At 37.2% G+C, this 23058-nt stretch overlaps 1 protein-coding gene across 2 annotated transcripts in view; it reads left to right on the forward strand.

Moving 5' to 3' along the window:
• The window catches only part of Pcif1 (Phosphorylated CTD-interacting factor 1), a 429173-nt gene that overhangs the window by 191485 nt on the left and 214630 nt on the right, over positions 1-23058 (forward strand). For both annotated transcript variants that reach the window (XM_090384018.1, XM_090384020.1), the window contains one exon: positions 7599-7761. In XM_090384018.1, coding sequence (XP_090240144.1) covers positions 7599-7761 — 163 coding nt within the window. The remainder of the gene's footprint in view (positions 1-7598; positions 7762-23058) is intronic.

Here is a 23058-nt window from a genome sequence, read left to right on the forward strand (position 1 = left end):
TTGTATGATGTCCCCCAAGGTTCAGTTCTTTCCCCCACTCTTTTCCTCTTGTATATTAATGACCTTCCATTGACTGGAAATCCAATCCATAGTTTTGCTGATGATAGCACATTGCATTCCACTTTCCATTTTGAGAAACCTTGCCCTGCTCAATCAGCTTGAACTTCTCGAATATCTGCTACCAATTCCTTGAATGCCGATCTCCAGGTAATTCTCTAGTTTCTTTTTTTTTTTTTTATGTAAACCCCAAACTCGAGAGGTATTACAACCTATAGTACTTAGTACTGTGCTTGGGTTGGAGGCGGAGAAGATGAAAGAAGATATTTGTTGACATTGGACTTGAACTTCTTTAGACTGTAATTTTCAGGAAATACGTATGAAGGAAGGTTGTTCCAGAAAACGTTAGTTGAATAAATAAACGAGGAAGATGGAACATTGGTTCTGTGAGTTTGAAGTTGGACAGTAAATGGATGTTGGCTGGTGGTGGCACATGTTTGGACTGTTTTGAAAGAGAGAGCGGGAATTATAGAAGCCAATTCAGAAGAACAGTGCCTATGGAAGTATCTGTAGAAGAGGCATGCAGCAGAAACAATATGTTTATGAGACAGCGAGTGGAGAGACTCTGTTAGAGATGAATCATTAATTAACCTAACTGCCCTCTTCTGAATGGAATCAAGAAGCCTGAGAGAGGTTTTGCGGGCACCACCCCAGATGTGGGACAATATTCCAATGTAGGGCGGATTTGCGATTTGTACAGAGTGAGCAGTTGTTTGGAAGAAAAGTAATGCCGAGAGCAAAAGAGAAAACCAAGTTTTTTAGATGCAGAAGAAGCAATATTTGTAATGTGCTTGTGCCAAGAGAGAGAGATTAGAAGTCAGGGTAATCCCCAAGAGAGATATATCATTTTGCCTAGAAATCGGAGTGTCACTAAAGATAAGCATAGGAGCAGAAGATTCCTTTTTGCGAGATATAAGACAAGACAGTTTTAGAAGGGTTGAAATCAACTAAGTTGTCTTTGCCCCACTGGAGAATTACCTGAAGATTGGCATTTAAGGAATTGGTAGCAGATATTCCAGAAGTTGAAGCTGATTGAGCAGGACAAGGTTTCTCAAATGGTAGGTGGAATGCAATGTGCTATCATCAGCAAAACTATGGATAGGATTTCCAGTCAATGGAAGAAGGTCATTAATATACAAGAGGAAAAGAGTGGGGGAAAGAACTGAATCTTGGAAGACACCGGCATTAGTGGAGAAGTTAGAAGACAGAGAGCTATCTACCATCACCCTCAGTGAGTGATCAGAGAGAAAACTGGATATCCAATTACTAAAAACAGTTGGCAAACTATAAGATGGAAGCTTGTTTAGAAGACCTTTATGCCAAACACGATCGAAAGCCTTGGAGATGTCAAGAGCAACTACTTGTGTTTCACCGAATCTTTCCATTGAATTATTCCATAAGTTGGTAACATAAGCCAGAATATCACCAGTGGATCGACACTGACGGAATCCATACTGGCGATCGTTGATCAGATGGAAAGTTTCTAGGTAGTTTAAGAGTTGGCGGTTAATTGATTTCTCCATTACTTTAGAAAGAGTTGAGGTAATTGCAATGGGATGATAATTGGATGGGAGGGATTTGTCACCCTTTCTAGGAACTGGCTGGATATGAGCAAATTTCCAAGCAGAAGGAAAAACACCTTTGGAATAAGAAAGTGAAAAAAGGCGGCAAAGAATAGGAGTAAGTTCAGGAGCACAGGTTTTGAGAACAAGTGGAGAAATACCATCGGGATCTGGAGCTTTCTTAGCATCAAGATTCGTCAAAATCCTTCTGACATCCTTTTGACGGAAGACAACAGGAGGCATTGAATGGAGCGTTTTGGGAATGGTGGGAGGTGTTTTACCAAGATCATTAATTCATGAGTTGGAAGAAAAATGGGATGCTAGCAGGTCAGCTTTATCCTTGGCTGAAGTGCCAACAGAACCATTTGGTTTGGACCGAGGTGGGAGCAGAGATGGACAAAAGTTGCGGCCAATAGCTTTGGCAAGAGACCAGAATGCTCTGCTACCATTAGGGCAAGAAGCAAGTTTTCTGCTCTTAGAGTGTTCAAACTCTAGTTTGGACTGATTGATAACTGCTTTACAATTGTTGCGAGCTTTGGTGTAGGCAGAAAATGAAACTGAAGAATTAGAAACAAGCCAATTACGATATGCAACATTCTTCTCTTGAACAGCCTTAGCAAATTTATTGGAAAACCAAGGTTTAGATAAAGGACGAGATTTTAAAGTGAAGTGTGGGATAAAGGATTCCATTCCTGCAAGAATAATTTAACTGATATGATTTGAGCAAACTTTGACATCAGAAATTTTGAAACAATAATCCGACCAAGGAAAACAAGAAAAGAAGTCTTGCAGATCATCCCATTTTGCATTCTTGTGGGGCAAAGACAACTTAGTTGGTTTCAATCCTTCTAAAACTCAGTCTTGTCTTATTTCTTGCATAAAGGATTCTTCTGCTCCTATGCTTATCTTTGGTGACACTCTGATTTCTAGAAAAGTTGATATATCTCTTTTGTGGATTACCCTGACTTCTAATCTCTCTTCGCACAAGCACATTACAAATATTGCTTCCTCTGCATCTAAAAAACTTGGTTTTCTCTTTCGTTCTCTTCATTATTTCTCTTCCAAACAGCTGTTCACTCTGTACAAATCGCAAATCCACTCTACCATGGAATATTGTTCTCACATCTGGGGCAGTGCCCCCGGAACCTCTCTCAGTCTTCTAGATTCCATTCAGAAGAGGGCAGTTAGATTAATTAATGACTCATCTCTAACAGAGGCTCTCCATTTGCTGTCTCATAAACATACTTTTTCTGCTCCATGCCTTTTCTTCAGATACTTCCATGGGCACTGTTCTTCTGAATTGGCTTCTATAATTCTCACACTCTGTTTCAAAACAGTCCGAACTCATGCCGTCAACATCCATTTACTGTCCAACTTGAAACTCACAGAACCAACTTTTCAACTTCCTCGTTTATTCATTCAACTGCCGTTTTCTGGATCAACTTCTTTCATATGTCTTTCCTGAAAATTACAGTCTACAGAAGTTCAAGTCTAATTTCAAAAAATATCTCCTCTCGTGTTCTCAACCCCCAACTGAAGCATGGTACTAAGTACTATAGGTTCTAATACCTCTCGCGTTTGGGGTTTTCATTAAAAAAAAATCCCTTTTTTCTGTTATTATTGCCAGCCGACATTATTACGAAAGTTGATTATTTGCTTAATTATTAGTGCTTCATAGTTTCAACAATTTATAGAGGACAACTAGGGAATGAGGTGGTGCACTTCTTCTTCCTTTGGGCAAATTTTAATTACAGGTTTTTGTAATAATTCCTACTCTATTTATTTTTAAATTTAATTTCTTTGCTACTTAATTGAGTTTCCACAACTTTTCCTTAAACACCATACAACTAAGTGGATTATTTGAGGTGAGTACTGTCAATTAAGCTTTACTATTATTCTCGTTTAGTCTGGGAAAGACTTAAAATATTACTCCCAAGGATGAGACTGTGCTTTATTCAGAAATTTAGAAGTTTAGAAAAATTAGTGCACAGCATGACTGGTGTATTTTCTTGAAGTAGAATGAAATGGACACTATTGTTTTTTTTTTTACACTGTTAGATTTTATTTGTTGTTACATGTAGTAAACAGATTAAACTAATAATAAAGCTGCTTTCTAGAAAATGGACAAACTAGAAGAGCAATAAATCATATCAAATGAAAAATGGGAGTGTTACCTGTCAGGGATGCACACATGAGAAAACTAAAAAGTTGGAAAACCATTGGTGTGCAGCACCTCTCTCTGGTTCTTTTACACAATTATCTATATAAATCATAAAATATCACTTAAAAAGACAACCTGAGTAAAAGTAGATATATTTAGGAAGGTGGAGAAAGTGTCATTCATTAATATCCAATAAAGAAAAAAAAAGAAAGAAAAAAACCTTTTCTCATAAGTCAGCTGACAGGTACAGCTTGACAATCCCTGGACTTAAATTGATTAGCAGGGCATATGATGTAAGAAAGCAAGATTATATAGCTTCAGCCAAAAAAAAAAAAAAAAAAAAAAAAAGAAACACCCTTCCCATTTCACCCATTCATTCACTCCAAATGTTTGTCTAGTTCTGCCTTGAACTTATTTAAGTTGTGACCTCCAATACGACGGATGGAAATTTGCTCTAACTGTCAACCACCTGCTAGATAAAGGCGAATTTCCGCACATGTATTCTACAATTGTCTTTCCTCAGTTTTAATTTATGCCCATAATCTGCGCAGGAGGAAGAATCCCATTAACATTGAGCTTGCTCGATCCATTCAAGGCCTTATACACCTCATTTAGATTAACTTGCAGGTGCCTGATCTCCAGAAGCTGCAATTCGCAGATTTTTAAGCCTTTCTTGGTAACACCAACCTTTTGTTCCACTCACCAATCTAGTTGCCCTTCTCTGTACTCGTTCTCTACATCCTTCCTAAAATGAGGCCTCCAGATCTGTATACAGTAGTCAAGATGTGGCCTGACCATTGCCTTATACAAGGGGATAATCACCTCCTTGTTCCTTCTAACAAAATTCCTGTATATCATGGCAAGACAATGAACTATGCGTGCAGACTGTGTTCAGTGCTCAGAAAACTTCATATCTGCCTGCACAATTACCCCCAAGTCTTTTTCATTCTCTACCACCCTAAGGTAGTACAACACAGTTTATATGTTACTGTGGTGTTACTGCTACCCATATGCAATACTTTACATTTGTCAATGTTAAACTTCAGTTGCAACTTCTCATCCCATCTGCTCAAGTGCCTCCTAGCCAGGTGGGAAGGAGCAGCAGTGTGTAGCACACACTTCTTGATTAGACTGGGGTTCGAGCCCGTCACCACCAAATACGGAGGATGCGAAAAGATCAGGGAATGACCACCGCATATCCCGGAGCAGTATGTCCTTAGTTGCTAATGCTCCTAAAAACCAACAAACAAACAAACCATCTGCTCAACTTTTCTAGATCCTGTTGCAGTAGCATATTGTCATTAGTGTCATTAACAACTCTGCCAACCATTGTATTGTCTACAAACTGGGACTTTAATCCTGTTATACCTTCATCAATATCATTGATAAATACTGAAAACAACAGTGGGCCCAACACCGAACCTTGAGGACTCCACTAATGACATTAGTCCATGAAGAGTAGTTTTCATTGATAACCACTCTCTGTCTTCTCCCACTCAACCATCGTTTTATCCATTGTAGCAACTTCCCTTAATGCTATGCAACTCTAATTTGTACAGTAGTCTTCCATGTGCCACAGTATCAAAAGCTTTCCTAAAATCCAAGTATATGATATCAAAATCATTCTTTGCATCCAATTGCTTTTTCATCACATCATAGTATCCAATCAAATTTGTCAGACAAGACTTCCCTTAACAAACCCATGCTCTGTCTGAGCTATAACTGCAGTCTTGTCTAGATGATCCTACATCACTTCCTTAACCAATGACTCCATTATTTTCCCTGGAACAGAAGTCAAACTAACAGGTCTGTAATTACCCGTGTCACCCTTTGATCCCCCTTTGTGAATTGGGGACACATTTGCACATCTCCAGTCCATGTGGACCTCCTCCCCAGAGTCCAAGGAAAATTTCATAATTATGACTAAGAGTTAACCCATATATTTACTTGTTCCATGATGACTCCCTGCAGCCCTTGAAATCCCCAGTACCTCGCTTTGCAGGCTGCTGCTCATTCCAACAGAAGTAGTGCAAGAATCACTTTCACCTCTGCCAGCGGCTACTGTTAATCTATTAGTCTGTGAATCCCCCCCGAGCTAGCAGTTTTCCGACCCACCTAACACCGCCTCGATAGCATCAGCAAATATTCTTGCATCCTTTCTATTTAAGGGTATCTCTTCCTTGTAGAAACAATCTCTCCTGTTTACAAGCGCTGACCATGCTGAGATAAATTCTACCCCTTCAGCCTTGCACATTCTCTCCCGGGCTGAATTGATCAACAAGGCTCTCATCATATACTCCCTGCTGTTGTATCTGGACAGAATTGCAAACACTTTCAAATTTAACCCTCACTCACGTTTTTTTCAACATTGACCTGTACTTATTAACTAAGCCTGCAGATCTCCTACTCTTAATGTCATTAGTGCCTACGTGTACAGCTTTTCTGTCCTTTGTGCTCTTAAAAGATGATATCTGCTCTACGTCATCAACCTTTGTCCCTGGCAGACATACCCTTGTCCTATTCCATCCATTCTTTTTGCACAATATGTTTCCCGTCTCCCTGACAATAGAATCACTGACAATAACTAGCTCCTGTGGGACCATCGCATTCTTCTCTTCAGGGCAGAATGGGCTGATTTGTCACTGATAGAGTAATTAATAATAAATCTCAGATTAATTAATTATCCCAGTGGATAATTATTTATCTGTTTGTTAGCTTTTCAATTCTTTTATTTTTTCCCATTTATGTTTTACATTTATTAGATTGATATTAAATATTGATCTATTGAATGCCATAATAATGAAATATTCATTAATCAAATTCATTTTCCAATCCATGCAAATTCACTATATATCTTAATGTGATAATATTTAATTTTAATGTATATCATTGTAACAAAAAATATCAATTTTGCATAATAAAAAATTCACCCCACTATGAAAATATATAACCATTATAATGAAAGTTATATAAAGAATATCTATGAACAATATGATATACACTTATTGATATGTAGTCTTTTAACTTCTTGGAATTCTTCAATGATTTACTAGCTACTTTACAGTTTGTTTGTCTGTTTGAGGTTAATGGCTTTTCATCTATTACCTTCCTAAAGTGTTACTTAAATAATTTTGGAAGTCACAGGTGTTGTTTTTGATGTTACATATTTGGTGGAACATGCTGATAGATAAGGTGCCAGTGTTATTGAAATTGTTTTTTATAGGTTTGTATGTTGTTCAGTTGTTTACATTGTATCATCTGATTAATGTGCTTCTTCCAAAACTGCAAATAAACAATTTGAAAATGGAAAAGACTGTTGTTTTAGGTTTATAATAATTTTTTATCTTTTTAAACATAATTAATGAAAGATTTCATTTAAAATAACAAGTGTAAAAAAGCGAGGCTCAAGCAAAAACATTTATGCTTAATCCTCGTTTATGCTTAAACATTTGTGTTTGAGCCTTTTTGTGCAAATGTCATGTTTTGATTTAAAAAAAAAAAAAAAAAAAACTTCTGAGCAATTTAAAAGTGACTTGTAAAATTGATGTAATTACTGGCTCAATGTACTATATCACAGAATTTTTCATAAGGATACTGTACTTTAAGAAATGGATTTTTATTTGACTAAGAACATAAACCTGATATAATTTTCACTAAAAGAAGAAAACAAGAAATATGTATTTCTTAACCTCCAATTTTCTGTTATTTGAATACTGTTAGGCTTCCTTTTAAGTTCAACTTAAATGTACTATGTAGCAAATTTGACTTAGAAATTGATACTTAATGTAAAATTGTTAATCTTGGTATTTCTTTTTCAGGAAAGGCTTGAACATTTAAAGCAGCAATGCCAACCTCATCTTATTGAAGCAGCTAAAGCTTCTGTAGAAAGTATTTGTGCTAAAATTTATCACATGTCTCAGGATTATGCTAAAAAAGTAAAAGAAAAACACTGGAACATTCTCAATCAGCATGGAATTGAAGGTAAAGGGAAAACAAAATAATGATTTACAGTTGTGCCCCCGTATTCGCTGATTCGGTATCCACTGATTCAGTTACCCGCGGTTAACCATGGGGGAAAAAAAACGAAAAACTTAACACGTACTACTTGCGTGTCCAACACGATGCTTCCCTTTATTTTTTACAATGTCGCATATGGTTTGGTCACCAACATTATAATGGTTCTTTAGAGATTTAACGGATGCACCATTTTAAAACTTTTGAATAATTTCAAGGTTTTGTTTAATTTGAAAGCACAACCCTTGTGTTTGCCCATTATTTTCAGAATTTCTAAACAAAAAAAATTCTCTGACATACCTGACATAAAAAACTAAACAAAATTTGTTCTTTTGCAGTGCGGCGGAACACAACAATCGACAGACACACTGTTTTTTTTTTTTTTTTTTTTTGTTAGTTGTTGGTGCAACCGCTTCTGTGGCCATATTGCACCTCCCACAGTTTTTGCATTTTCTACAGTGATCTAAACCCAAGGCGGGATTCGAAACCACAACCTTTGGGTTGCTCGGCAGGCACTTTACCCATTTGACTAGCCCGGTCGGCTAAAACGCGGCGCACTAAATCAAACTAAACATTTGGTCTTCTTTTTTTTTTTTTTTTTTTTTTTTGTGCGATAAGAGTGAAGACAGCGGTGGTGCAAGATAAGAGGTACACTAATCTCCCAATGACGACTTATAATGCCAGTTCTTGTTGCTTATTTATGACTTGCAAAATATCTGTTTATGCCTATTCTAGTTATTACTTGAATTTGATGATTTCTGGTTGATTTTTTTTTTTTTTTTTTTTTTTTTTAAATTTAATTTGGAGTCTTGAAGTGTCCCATTTAATCTAATCCCAGTAAGTCAAGAGCCTACTGTACTTTTTTATTACCGTATTTAATGTTAGTAATGTCTTACTGTGTGTTTAATTTATCAATTAAACTTTATTATACGTATGTACAAGAAAATCACGTTATATATGGGGTCAGCAGGTGTTCGCTTATATCTGCAGTTTCAGCCATCCACGGGGATGGCTCTAGTGATGGGATATGGGGGTTTTACTGTATTTTTAAATTATAACTTTGTTTGCATATACAACTATCCTTTAATTTATTTAATAAAATTAAGTTGTGAAACTTAAATTAGCGACAAAACTGAACATAGCATAATTTTGAGTTGCAAAAATGTTCATTATGTGTAAAAATAATATGCTGTAATCATACAAATAGAAATAAATACCACATATGAAATGTTATATATCATAAATACAGCCACCCCCGACTTACATAAGGGTTGTGTTCTGTGGAACTCTATGTAAGTTGGAATTTCCCTAAATGCTTATGCAGCACTCGCAGCTATGGGCACTGAATTTGATTGAAGCAAAAATGAAGTGTTAAACGTACATCTAAATAGAATTATTTATTCAATTTTTTTTATCTCATGCACAGGAAAAATTACAAAAGTATACAAAATTACAAAAATTTCAAAATTATAAAATTACAGAAAGAGAGAATGGACAGGCATAACATCAAGTTTTACATTTCAAGCATTGTTGCCAGAATTAACTCTCCAGCTGATAATTATGCCGCTGCAGAAGTTGAGAGCTATGGATATTTAGAAGAGGTTTTTTCCAACATGTTTCAAAATTTCTCTGCAGCTGCAGAATCGACACTGGCTACTTCACCGCATACTTTGATGTTTTGGAAACCAGCGCTATGCTTAAACCTGTTAGACCACCCATTGTTTGCCATGAACTTCGGTTTGGATTTGCCATGGTATCCTTAATATCTTCATAAATACTTGTTGCTTTTGCTTTAATGGCCATTAGACTCAGAGGCACTTTCTTCTGAATCTGTTCCATCCATATTATCAATAGCTTTTCCATCTTCGAAATAGCACCTAAAAGCTGTTTTAGATCTAATTCCTGTGGAATAGATGACAAACTTTGTCCTGCTTCGTACTTCTTAATCATCTTCATTTCGAAATCAATTTTGCTTCGTTTCCTAGCTCTGCTGCCACTTACACTTTCCATTGGTCACTTTCCCTTCACCGTTGTAATAAGTAAATAAGAATGAAGAAAAGATTCTGAAAATTTATTTGTTTTTATATAATTGAAGATTTCGGTGAAGGGGGAACACATCACACCATAATACCATAACATAAGAACCCACAAAATTCCAGTTATTGGTATTATCGAAAATGCAATAAGGTCAAGTTTACTACCCATTTATAATAGATTGCGCTAACAGAAAAGCCCAATAAAAATTTTCACAATACCTCCATTTATACCTGTGGGATGCAAAATACATTTCCATGATTTTTTTAAGTTTGCACCAGCCGGCAAAAACTTGCACAAAAGTCGAATTTCTGTAAGTGAGTATTACATAAGCTGGGGAGTGCCCGTATATAAATTTTCCTATATAGTTGTCATTTGTGGACAAGGTGGTTATATGTACACGCGTGTGCTGAAGAAAGAAGAGTGTGAGCCCAGCAAAATTAAAGCTCTAGAAGGAGCAAAAGAAATAGGTTAATTAAACAGTAGGAAAATAATAAAAGTGCAATAAGCAGAAACCAAATAGAAAGCCCTAAAAAATAAAAAGATTACACACACAAAGCTAATAAAATTATTTTTAATTATTACTAAAAGGATGCATTAAATGGTATGTTATCAAGAGCTAGCACCATTCATACGTTAAATAATAATTAGCAGAAGCTATCTGTTTCTAATTGCTACCTGCCAGTAATTGATAGATAGAGAAACGTCATTCTAGGCAGTATTGTGAAAAAAGACTATACATTATCAATAATTTAATAGCATACTGGCAGAATAACAGATGGACAGGGCAATTACAGCCACTCTCTGACTTACATAAGGGTTATGTTCCACAAAACTCTATGTAAGTCGGAATTTCCCCAAATGCTTACGCAGCACTCACAACTATGCGCACTGAATTTGATTGAAGCAAAAAAGAACTGTTCGACGAACATGTAAATAGAATTATTTATTTAATTTTTTTATCTCATGTGCAGGAAAAATTACAAAAAATTCAGAATTATAAAAAGAGAGAGGAGATAGGTTAGCAAGTTTTACCTTTCGAGCGTCATTGCCAGAATTAACTCTCCAGCTGATAAGCACGCCGCTGCGGAAGTTAAGGGCTGTGGAGATTTAGAAGGGTTTTTTCCAACACATCACAAAATTTCTCTGCAGTGGTGGCTTCACCGCATACTTTAATGTTTTAGAAACCAGCACAATGCTTGATCCTATCAAACCACCCATTGCTTGCCATGAACTTGGCTTGGGGGTTCGCCATACTTATCCCTAATATCTTCATACATACATCTTGCATTTGCTTGAACGGCCATTGGACTCAGGGGCACTTGCTCCCGAATCTGATTTTCCATCTTCAATATAGCACCTGAACGCTGTTTTGTGATCCCTGTTGATCTTAAATGCATTGATCCTTTAACATGTTCTTTTATACACGCATTTTCCCTTAAAATAGTATTCACTGTTGAAGCAGTGAGACCTAATTCCATGCAATAGATGACAAACTTTGTCCTGCTTCATACTTAATTAATCATCTTAATTTCTAAAATCAATTTTGTTTTGTTTCCTAGCAGTGCCAGCATTTGCACTTTCCGTTGGTCCTTTCCCTTTACCATTGTAATAAGTAAATAGTAATGAAGAGAAGATTCTTATAAGTATTATCGATAATGCAATAAGATCGAGTTTACTACCCATTTATAATAAATTGCGCTAACAGAAAAGCCAAATAAACCAGAAAGCGTAAATTGTTTTTGTTTTGTCATATTGACCTCCAGAAATTTGTTTTAGAAAAGTATCACAAAGGCATTCAAAATTGATTCTTATAACAGAACATATGATAACGATGAAAGTGCAGTGCAATTTCCATTAAAAAAAAAAATGACCTTTTAGAGAGATAAATAGCTTAGTTATATAGCAAAAATTTCAACTTCCAAGGTCTTGGAACGAATTACCAAAAGAAACAATGTATTATTGGGTTCACGTTACGATATTTTCACGATACCTCCATTATTCCGTATGTTGAGTGTTATGTAAACCAGGAGGAGGATGGGAAGGGGGAGTAATAAGATAAGGCTAAATTAGGCAAAGTGAAGAATTGGGATAGTGATAGTAATTCAGTCATCCTCAAATCACTCTAATCATAATAATCTAATGAGGGAGTATTAGAAAGCATAAAGACAAAGAGAAGGGCATTAGCAAAGGCACGTGATGCAAGAAAGCAAGCTTATATAGCATCAGCCAAAAAAAAAAAAAAAAAAACCTTATTTCACCCATCCAAAATCATGCAGAGGGCAGAACATCTGCAATTTGTATTCAGATATACTGATACGAATGGCAGAAATGATGGACAAGACAGGAGGGGAGGTTATGCTGTTAGTTAAGAAACACATAAAATATAAGGAAGTGCATCCAATTTATGTTGTTGGACAATGCAATCTTCAGTCTGTTTAGTGACATAAGCACTGGGAAAGGAAAAATGAGAGTAGGTGTGTATTACAGGCCTAATGAATATAATAAGCAAATGTGCAGAGAAATAGAGTGGGCCAGTAAATCAGAATGTCTTATAATGGGGGATTTTAACTTTCCAGATATTGACTGGAACTTGTGAGTTGGTCACTCGCACACTAGCAAGACGTGGATTTATTGGATGACTGTTTTCTACAGTCATCAAGAAGCAACATGTTTGACAGGTAACCAGAGGGAGTAATACTCTTGATTTGATTATCAGCAGTGATTATTTATGCATTAAGAATTTGCAGATAAGGGAACCACTGGATGACAGTGATCGCAATGTACTGATGTGGGGATTGCTTAAAGATGCAACTACCATCAAGGCTAAAGGAAAGGGCTATTGTTTTTGTAAAGGTGACTACAGGGGTCTCAGATAATTTTTAAATTCTGTACAGTGGGATGTTACCAATGTTGAATTCTAAATGGGAAGCCTTCAGGGACTTAATTTTTGGAGGCTACTAGGCTTTTCATTCCAACTAAGAAATACTGTTCGATATATGGGATGCATATAAAGTATCAGGTGACACAGAAGCCTACGGCACATATAAAATATTCTGTAATCAAGTCACAAAGGCTGTTAGGCAGGCAAAGGCAGATTACGAGAAATCCTTGGCAAAGGATGCAAAGAAAAACAGCAAAGAGTTCTTTACTCATGTAAACTCTAGAAGGAAAGGGATAAATCAGATTGGACCACTTAATAGATGGGTTGACTCTTGATGATCATGCTCTGGTAGCTAATAAACTGAATGAGTATTTTGCATCTACATTCACACATGAGGAGTTATTCAATGACGGGAGTGCCAGAAGTTTATCAAACTCTAACAGGGAGCTAAGTGATTTTCTAATAACTGAGTATGAAAGGGAGGAGAAATAGCTGAAGTTAAACATAAAAAAGGCACTTGGGGTGGATGGGATCTATCCAGTTATATTAAAGGGAGTAAGCAAACCCTTAGCCATATTATGAGAGCTTCCTTGGACTCAGGGGAGGTCCCCATGGACTGGAGGTGTGCAAATGCATTACCAATTCACAAAGGGGATTCAAAAGGTGACACAAGTAACTATAGACCTGTTAGTTTAACTTGTGTTCCTGGGAAAATAATGGAATCGCTGGTTAAAGAAACATTGTAGGATCATCTAGACAAGACTGCAGTTAATAGTTAAGACACATCATGGGTTTGTTAAACTGAGATCTTGGCTGACCAATTTGATTGGATACTATGTTGTGGTCACAAAGGAACTGAATGCCAAAAATAATCTTGATATCATATACAGTAGACTCTCGATTTTCTGGGATAGATGGTAGAAAACAAATCCTGGATAATCGATTTCCCGGTTAATCCAAAATACAGAAGTCCCCGATATGCGTAAGAGATACATTCCAAGACTTACTTTATTGAGTTTTACGTAACTCGGGAATGACTAGTAACATATTATTGGCGACTCCGTAGCCAGGTGGGAAGGAGCAGCAGTGCGTAGCACACGCTTCTTGATTAGACTGGTGTTTGACCAGTCACCACCAAATACAGAGGATGCGGAAAGGAAAAGGAATGATTACCGCATATTCCCCGAGCAATATGGCCTTAGTTGCTAATGCTCCTAAAAAAAACCAAATAACAAGTAACATATTGCTACTCTGTTATTATTGACAAATCTGAATTCAGCGCGATACTTTTTAATGTTTGATAGTTTTCATACATTCTTATTAGTTTAATTTTCTGATCCAAATTGATCGCTTTCCTTTTCTTGGTAGATTAAATAGTAGTGCTGTCACTTATTCTCTTAGTCGACATCATGATAATGGTCAAAATTAAATTTTCTGTAAAGAACTTCACAGGGTTAAGGTGAAAATTCACTATTATCAGGTAAATTAATTCACTGTTCCAGGTAAATTAATGGAGGCATTGGTTAAAGAAGCACTGCAGGATCATCTAGACAAGAATTCATTTATAGCTCAGACGCAGCATGGTTTTGTTAAGGGCAGGTCTTGCCTGACCAATTTGATTGGATACTATGATGTAGTCACAAAAGAACTGGATGCAGGGAATAACTTTGATATTATATATTTGGATCTTAGAAAGGCTTTTGATACTGTTGCACATGGAAGACTGCTGCACAAATTGGAGCAGTGTGGCATTGGAGGCAAATTGCTGTTATGGATAAGGGGATGGTTGAGTGGCAGAAGACAGAGGGTAGAAAACAATGGACACTGCTCAACGTGGACTTATGTTATTAGTGGAGTTCCTCAGGGTTCAGTGTTGGGTCCGTTGTTGTTTTCGGTGTTTATGAATGATATTGATGATGGGATATCAAGTTTAATGTCCAAGTTTGCAGATGATACAAAGGTTGGCAGGGTTGTTATGGACACTACTGACGCTATGCTGCTGCAACAGGATCTGGAAAGGTTGAACAGATGGGCTGAGAGGTGGCAAATGAAGTTTAACATTGACAAATGTAAAGTACTACATATGGGAAACAGTAACCCCAGAGCAACGTATCAACTCTGCGGTACTACACTGACAGTGGTGGAGAATGAAAAGGACCTGGGGGTAATTGTGCAGGCAGATATGAAGTTCTCTGAGCAGTGCAGACGAGCTGCAAGAGTAGCTCATGGTGTCTTGTCAATGATATACAGGAATTTTTCTAGCAGGGATAAGGAGGTGATTATTCCCTAGTATAAGGCAATGGTTAGGCCACATCTTGAGTACTGTATACAGGTCTGGAGGCCTCAATTCAAGAAGGATGTAGAGCTGCTGGAACGGGTACAGAGAAGGGCAACAAGATTAGTGAATGGAACAAAGGGTTGCTCTTACGAAGAAAGGCTTAAGTTTTGCAAATTACAGAGTCTGGAGACTAGGCACCGGCGAGGTGATCTGATAGAGGTGTATAAGGCTTTGAATGGTTTGAGCATGCTCAATGCCAGTGGGATTCTTCATCTTGCTCAGAATAATCACCTCAGAGGGCATAAATTCAAATTGAGGAAGGACGGATGTCGGATAGATGTGTGGAAATTTGCCTTTGGCCAGCGGGTGGTTGGTTGGTGGAACCGACTTCCATCACTTGTTGTTGAAGTTGATAGCCTAAACAAATTTAAAGCTCAACTGGACAGGTATTTCGAACGAACGGAGGGGTGAAATGGGAGTGGTGTGTGTTTTTTTTTTTTTTTTTGGCTGATGCTGAATAAGCTTGCTTTCTTGCATCATATGCCTCTACTAATGCTAATGCTAATCACCCCACACGAGCTCGCATTTTACTAAATCACATTTCTGGAGGTCACCAATAAACAATAAAAACAATTTGCACTTTCTAATTTATTGGGCTTTTCAGTTAGCACAATCTATTATAAATGGGTAGTAAACTCGATCTTATTCCATTTGTGATGATACCGATAGCTGGAATTCTGTAGGTTTTTATGTTATTATGGTGAAGTGTGTGTGTCCCCTTCATTGAAATCGTCAGTCACATAAAAAAAAAAAAAATCATAAATAATTATAAAAATCTTCTCTTCTTTCCTAATGTTTTGCTTGTTACTCCGCATCTCACTTGTGAAATTTCTGTATGCCATGATCATCGTTATTGATTGCTTATTACTTTTATTTTTTTTGTTGTTTTAAATTTTACAATCCTAAAAAAATAATAAAAAAATTGAGTCAAAACAGATTTATGTAAATCTATAGTTACGTAAGCCGGGGACTTACCGTATCGAAAAACGTTCAGCAACCTACAGAAAAATATGCCGATAGATAAAAAACTTACCACGTACTACTCGTGTGTCCAATGTGATGCTTCCCTCTATTTTAGCGATATTGATTTTAAATCTAATAGCTTCCCTTTATTTTTTACAATGTCGCGTATGGTTTGGTCACCAACATCATAATGGTTCTCTAGAGATTTGGCGGCTGAACCATTTTCACGCTTTTCAATAATTATTATCTTATTATTTTCAAGTCTTTGTTTAACTGAAAATGCAATTCTTTTGCATTTGCTTATCATTTTCGCGATTTCTAAAAAGAAAAAAAATATATTTGCTATAAAAAAAATATTTCGACATCCCTGACATAAATAACAAAACAAAATTTGTCTTTTTGCAGTGCGATGGAACACAACAATCAACACAACGCACTAAAACAACCTAAACATTTGGTTCTTTTTTTTTTTTTTTTTTTCTATTTTTTTTTTTGAGCTGTGGGTGTGAAGACAGGAGGGGGTTGCAAGATAATAGGCACATTAATCTCCCAATGACGACTTATAACGCTGCTTCTTGTAACCTATTTACGACTTGCAAAATATCTGTTTATACCTATTTTAGTTATTACTTAAATTTTATGATTTCTGGTTGATTTTTTTTTTTAATTTGGAGTCTTGAAGTGTCCCAGTTAATCCAATCCCGGTAAATGGAGAGTCTGCTGTACTTGGATTTCAGGAAAGCTTTTGATACTGTAACACATGGAAGACTGCTGTACAAATTGCAGAGCTATGACATTAAGGGTAAGTTCCTACAATGGATAAATGGATGGTTGAGTGGGAGACGACAAAGAGTGGTAATCAGTGGACACCGCTCTTCGTGGAGAAATGTTATTAGTGGGGTTCCCCAGGGTTTGGTGTTTTGAATATTTATCAATGATATTATTGAAGGTATATCAGGTTTAATGTCCAAGTTTGCAGATAGTAATCGTGGCATGTGATGCAAGAAAGCAAGCGTATGAGCTTATGTAGCATCAGCCATAAAAAAAAAAAATTCACACCACCATTCCCTCTAAACGTTTGTCCAGTTCCTCCTTAAATTTATTTAACCTAGCAACTTCCACAATGACAGATGGAAGTTTGTTCCAGCAATTAACCACCCGCTGGCTAAAGGCAAATTTCCGCACATCTATTCTACATCTGTCTTTTCTTAATTTGAATTTATGCCCCTTTAGGTTCGTAATCTGAATAAGTGGAAGGATCCCATCAGAATTCAGCGTGCTCATCCCATTCAAGGCCTTATACACCTCAATCAAATCACCTCGCAGGTGCCTACTCTCCAAGTGCTGCAATTTGCAGAACTTAAGCCTTTCTTAGTAAGAGAAACCCCCTTTTTTCAAGCCACCAATCTTGTTGCCCTTCTTTGTACTCATTCTAGCAACTCTACATCCTTCCTAAAATGAGGCCTCCAGACCTGTACACAGTACTTTAGGTGTGGACTGACCATTGCCTTGTACAACAGGATAATCACCTTCCTGTCCCTGCTAGCAAAATTCCTATGTATCATCGACAAGACTCCATGACCTACCCTGGCTGCCCATCTGCACTGCTCAGCAAACTTTAAATTTGACTGCACAATTACCCCAAGTCTTTTTCACTTTCCACTTCCCTGCATGTAGTACCACACAGTTGGTACATTTCTCTTCAGTTATTATTATTATTAGCCATATGGTACAAGGAAGCCCGAGGCTTATGCTGCACCAGCCAAAAAAAAAAAAAAAATTCCCGAGTTACCCCTTGTGTGTGTGTGTGTGTGTGTGTGTGAGAGAGAGAGAGAAAGAGAGAGAGAAGTAGAAAGGCATCACCAAGAAAGAGAAGAATGATGATATCCAGCTCAGGACCCTGGGTTTGCCAAGCCCATACTCACCAGATGTGAGCCCCTGGGGATAATGCTACCCATATGCAGTACTTTGCATTTGTCAAAGTTAAACTTCAGTTGCCACTTGTCAGCCTATCTGCCTAACTTATCTCGATCCAGTTGGAGTAGCATACTGTCGTTAATAACCCTGCCAACCTTTGTATCATCTGAAAACTTGGACATTAATTCTGATATACAAATGTGTTCATCAATATCATTGATGAATACATAAAACAACAATGGGCCCTTTAGTGAGATATAAAACAGGACTGAGTTTTAGGAGGATTGAAATCAACTAAGTTATCTTTGCCCCACTGGAGAATTACCTCAAGTTCAGCATTTAAGGAATTGGTAGTGAATGTTTGAGAAATTAAAGCTGTTTGAGCACAGCAAGTTTTCTCAAACTGGAAGGTGGAATGCAATGTGCTATCATCAGCAAAACTATGGATAGGATGTCTGGTCAATGTAAGGAGGTCATTAACATACAAGAGGAAAAGTGCGGGAAAAACTGAACCTTGGGGAACACTAGCATTAGTGGAAGTTAGAAGACGGGCAGAGAGATAAGTGGAAACCGATATTACAAAAACAGTTGGCAAACCATAAGATGAAAGTTTATTTAGAACACATTTATGCAAAACATGATCAAAAGCCTTTGAAATGTCAAGAGCAACTGCTTGAGTTTAACAAACTTTTCCATTGAATTTCTCCATAGATGAGTAATATAAGCCAGAATATTACCAGTGGATCAACACCGACAGAATCCATACTGGTGATCTCTGATCAGATGGAAGGTTTCTAGATAGTTGGAGTTGGCAGTTAGAAGTAATTGCAATGGGATGATAATTGAATGGAAGGGATTTGTCACTGTTTTTAGGAACTGGCTGAATATGAGCAAATTTTCAAGCAGAAGGAAAAACACCTTTGGAATAAGAAAGTGAAAAAAGAGACACAGAACAGGAACAGGAATAGGTACAGGAGCTGTTGTTGTTATTTTTAGGAGCATTAGCAACTAAGGCCATATTGCTCCGGGGATATGCAGTGGTCATTCCCTGACCTTTCCGCACCCTCCGTATTCGGTGGTCAGGGGTTCGAGCCCCGGTCTAATCAAGAAGCGTGTGCTATGCACTGCTTCTCCTGCCCACCTGGCTACAGAAGCACCAGGTACAGGAGCACAGGTTTTCAGAACAAGTAAAGAAATACCATCAGGACCTGTAGTCAATATTTGTAAATGTCCTTCTGATGACATCGTTTTGACGGAACACCACAGGAGGCATTGAATGGAGCAGCGGTTCCCAACCTGTGGGTTCACAAAAAGTGTTCCGGGGGGGGTTCACATTAAAAATTCTTTAATAGCATCTGCTTAGATTTACATAGGTAGATTGTTGTAAACTGCAAAATATAACTAATAATAAACAAAGTAAAACAAAATTAAATAAAAAGTAAAGAATTGCCAAAGAAAGACACCATATATCACACAATTCCTTATAATTACTTTACTATCTTACAGTATTTCATGTTAAATAAATATCTAAAACTATTTCTTGAATGGATTCAGTAAGAAGCTTCATGTTATCATATGATTCTTTCATATGAACTGCATGGCCATTGGAATTATTATTAACTACATGGTGCAAGGAAGCCTGAAGCTTATGCTGCACCAGCCAAAAAAAAAAAAATTCCCAAGTTACCCTGAGAGAGAGAGAGTGTGAGAGTGTGTGTCAAAAGTAGAAGGAAATCACCTAGAAAAATGGTGATATCCAGCTCAGGATCCTGGGTGTGCCAAGCCCATACTCACTAGATGTCAGTCCCTGGGGTTAGTACATTGCCATTACGTAGTAGTTACTGCTTTTAAACTTAGTTCGGAAGAATATATAAGGACTCTCCTACCATGAGAGTTGTTGTGGTCAGTATTAAGTGAGTCTATTAAAACAATGACATCAGTGCAGGCAAGTAAGTTATTTTCAATTTCAAGAAACTGAGTTAAATCATTTTGGTAGCACCAAGGAATTTCCACTGTTGCAGTTCTGAACCCAAAAGTATGCCATTTTTTTTTTTTTTTGGTGAATCAAGATCTCTGATAAGATCATTTAATTCATTTTGCCTAATTTTGTGTGACTCTGCAAATGTGAAATTGGAAATAAAATCAGGATCTGTTGATGTGGAGGGTTCAGGTGATTTATCTCGGCCAACTCCTGACTCTTCATCAGATTCTAAAACATATTCAGCTAGTACCTCACAAACGGGAAGTCTTTCTCCATGCGGTATTGGTTGAATAGCAGATTATCTATTTGGGTAGCTTAATTTTCCTTCTTGGAAATCCCCTGGTGAATAGGTGGTACCTTACAAAATAACAGTCTTATATAATCTGAAGGCACTCTCTCCATATCATAGGCACGGTGAAAGGCATTGAGCAGTCTCTGCGATTTAACCAGCTGCAGAGATTAGCAGCTCAAATACTGCAACAAATATGAGGCACCCAGCTTTTCTTTTGGTCCCCAAATTTTGCAGCCAAAACAAGAGTTATATGTTTTTAATTATCAGAATAATGGCACACTTCTATGATGCAAATGTCACCTCACCACAAACATAACAAAAATTGTCTTCACTATGTACACATTTATATGGCATGGTAAATTTTAAACTTTTACTTAATCGAAAACATGCGTAGCATGGACAGATGCCTGGCTTAGAACCGATGGTTGTATTTTTGCCAAAGTCAATCAAAATAATGCTGAAAGCAACATGAATAGTATCAAATAAACTATAGCTAATAATCCATTTTAACTGTCACATTCATATTTAGCACATTAATATTAGTCATAATTGACTAATTTCATTACCAAAACATGTATACTTACGTATACACCAATGCTAGGAGTTTGGTAAATAAATTTGATGAATTTGAGGTATTGCTCAAAACATCAAAGGCAGATATTGTTGGAATATCAGAGATGTGGTGTCACACAGATATAAGGAATGCAGAACTGGAATTTGGGGAGTACAATGTGTACAGGAAGAATAGACATAGGAAAGGAGGAAGGGTTATGCTATTAGTTAAGAAACACATAAAATCCAAGGAAGTGCAGCCAGTCGACATCCCTGGACAGTGCAGTGTCAAGTCACTTTGGTGTAACATTAGCATTGGGAGATCAAAATTGAGAGTAGGAGTGTGTTATAGGCCTAATGACTCTGATTAGTATAATAAGAAACTGTACAGGAAAATAGAGTGGGCCAGTAAATCAGTGTGTCTTATAATGGGGGATTTTAATTTCCCAGATATTGACTGGAATTTGTGAGTTGGTCACTCACACACTAGCAAGGCTTTTGTGGATTTATTGGATGATTGTTTTCTACATCAGCATGTTTGGGACGCAACTAGAGGGAGTAATACTCTTGATCTGATTATCAGTAGTGATTCTTCATGCATTAAGAATCTGCAGATAACTGAACCATTAGGTGGCAGCGATCACAGTGTGCTGAAGTGGGATTTACTCGAAGAGGTAACTATTATCAGGGGTAAAGGGAAGAGTTTTTGCTTTCGTAAAGGTGACTACGGAGGTCTAAGACAGTATTTAAATTCTATACAGTGGGATCATCTGATGATGTTACCAACAGCAAATTAAAAATGAGAAGCATTCAAAGAATTTATCTTGGAAGCTACTAGGCTTTACATACCAACTGAGAAATATTGTTCAAGGTTTAGGGCTAAATGGATGTCAGATGAGCTAATGAGACATATGGCAGAGAAGAAAAATGCATGGGATACATATAAATTAATGGGTGACATGGAAGCCCGTGATAGATATAAGCTGGTCTGTAACCAAGTCACAAAGGAGATTAGGCAGGCAAAGGAAGATTATGAGAAATCTTTGGCAAAGCATTGAAAGAAAAAGAGCAAAGAGTTCTTTACTTATGTAAACTCTAGAAGGAAAGGGATGAATCAGGTTGGTCCACTGGATATTGATGGTTCAACTGTTAATGATCCTGCTCAGGTGGCTAACAAACTAAATGAGTATTTTGCATCTACATTCACACATGAGGAGTTATTCAGGAAGGGGAATGCCAGAGGTAAAGTAAACTCTGGCAGTGAGAGCTAGATGATTTTGTAATAACTGAGAGGAAAGTGCAGGAGAAATTGTTGAAGATAAACATAAAAAAGGCACCCGGGGTGGATGTGATCTATCCAGTTATATTAAAGGATGCAGCAAAGGGAGTAAGCAAACCCTTAGCCATAATTATGAGATCTTCTTTGCACTCAGGGGAGGTACCTATGGACTGGAGATGTGCAAATGTGACCCAAATTCACAAAAGAGGAACAAAGGGCGACACATGTAATTATAGACCTGTTAGTTTAACTATTTTTGCTTTCGTAAAGATGAGTACAGTGGTCTCAGACAGTTTTTAAATACTGTACATTGGGATCAACTGACGATGTTACGAACAGTAAATTCTAAGTGGGAAGCATTTAAGGAATTAATCGTGTATGCTCCTAAAAGTTTCATATCTATTAAGAAATATTCTTCAAGGTTTAGGCCTCGTTGGTTATCCAATGAACTAATGAGACTTGTGACAGAGAAGAAAAATGCATGGGATGCATATAAATTATCAAGCAACTCAGAAGCCTACGGGAGATATAAGCTAGTCTGTTCACAAAGGAGGTTAGGCAGTCGAAGGCAGATTACGAGAAATTTTTGGCAAAAGATGCTAAGAAAAACAGCAAGGATTTCTTTACTTGTATAAACCCTAAAAGGAAGGGGATGAATCTGATTGGACCACTTGACATCAATGGTTCGACTGTTGATGATCCTGCTCAGATAGCAAACAAACTGAATGAGTGTTTTGCATCTACATTCACACATCAGGAATTATTAAGGTTTGAAAATGGCAGAAGGTTATGAAATTGTAGCAGGATACTTAACGATTTTGTAATAACTGAGAGCAAAGTGGAGGAAAAATTGTAGAAGTTAAACATAAGAAAAGCACCTGGGGTGGATGGGATCTATCCAGTTATATTAAAGGAGCTGGCAAAGCAACTAAGCAAACCCTTAGCCATAATTATGAGAGCATCTTTGGACTCAGAGGAGGTTCCCACAGACTGAAGATGTGCAAATGTATACCCAGTTCACAAA

Source organism: Mastigoproctus giganteus, chromosome 10, assembly GCF_048544385.1.
Source record: "Mastigoproctus giganteus isolate SK-2022 chromosome 10, ASM4854438v1, whole genome shotgun sequence".
NCBI lineage: Eukaryota > Metazoa > Arthropoda > Arachnida > Uropygi > Thelyphonidae > Mastigoproctus > Mastigoproctus giganteus.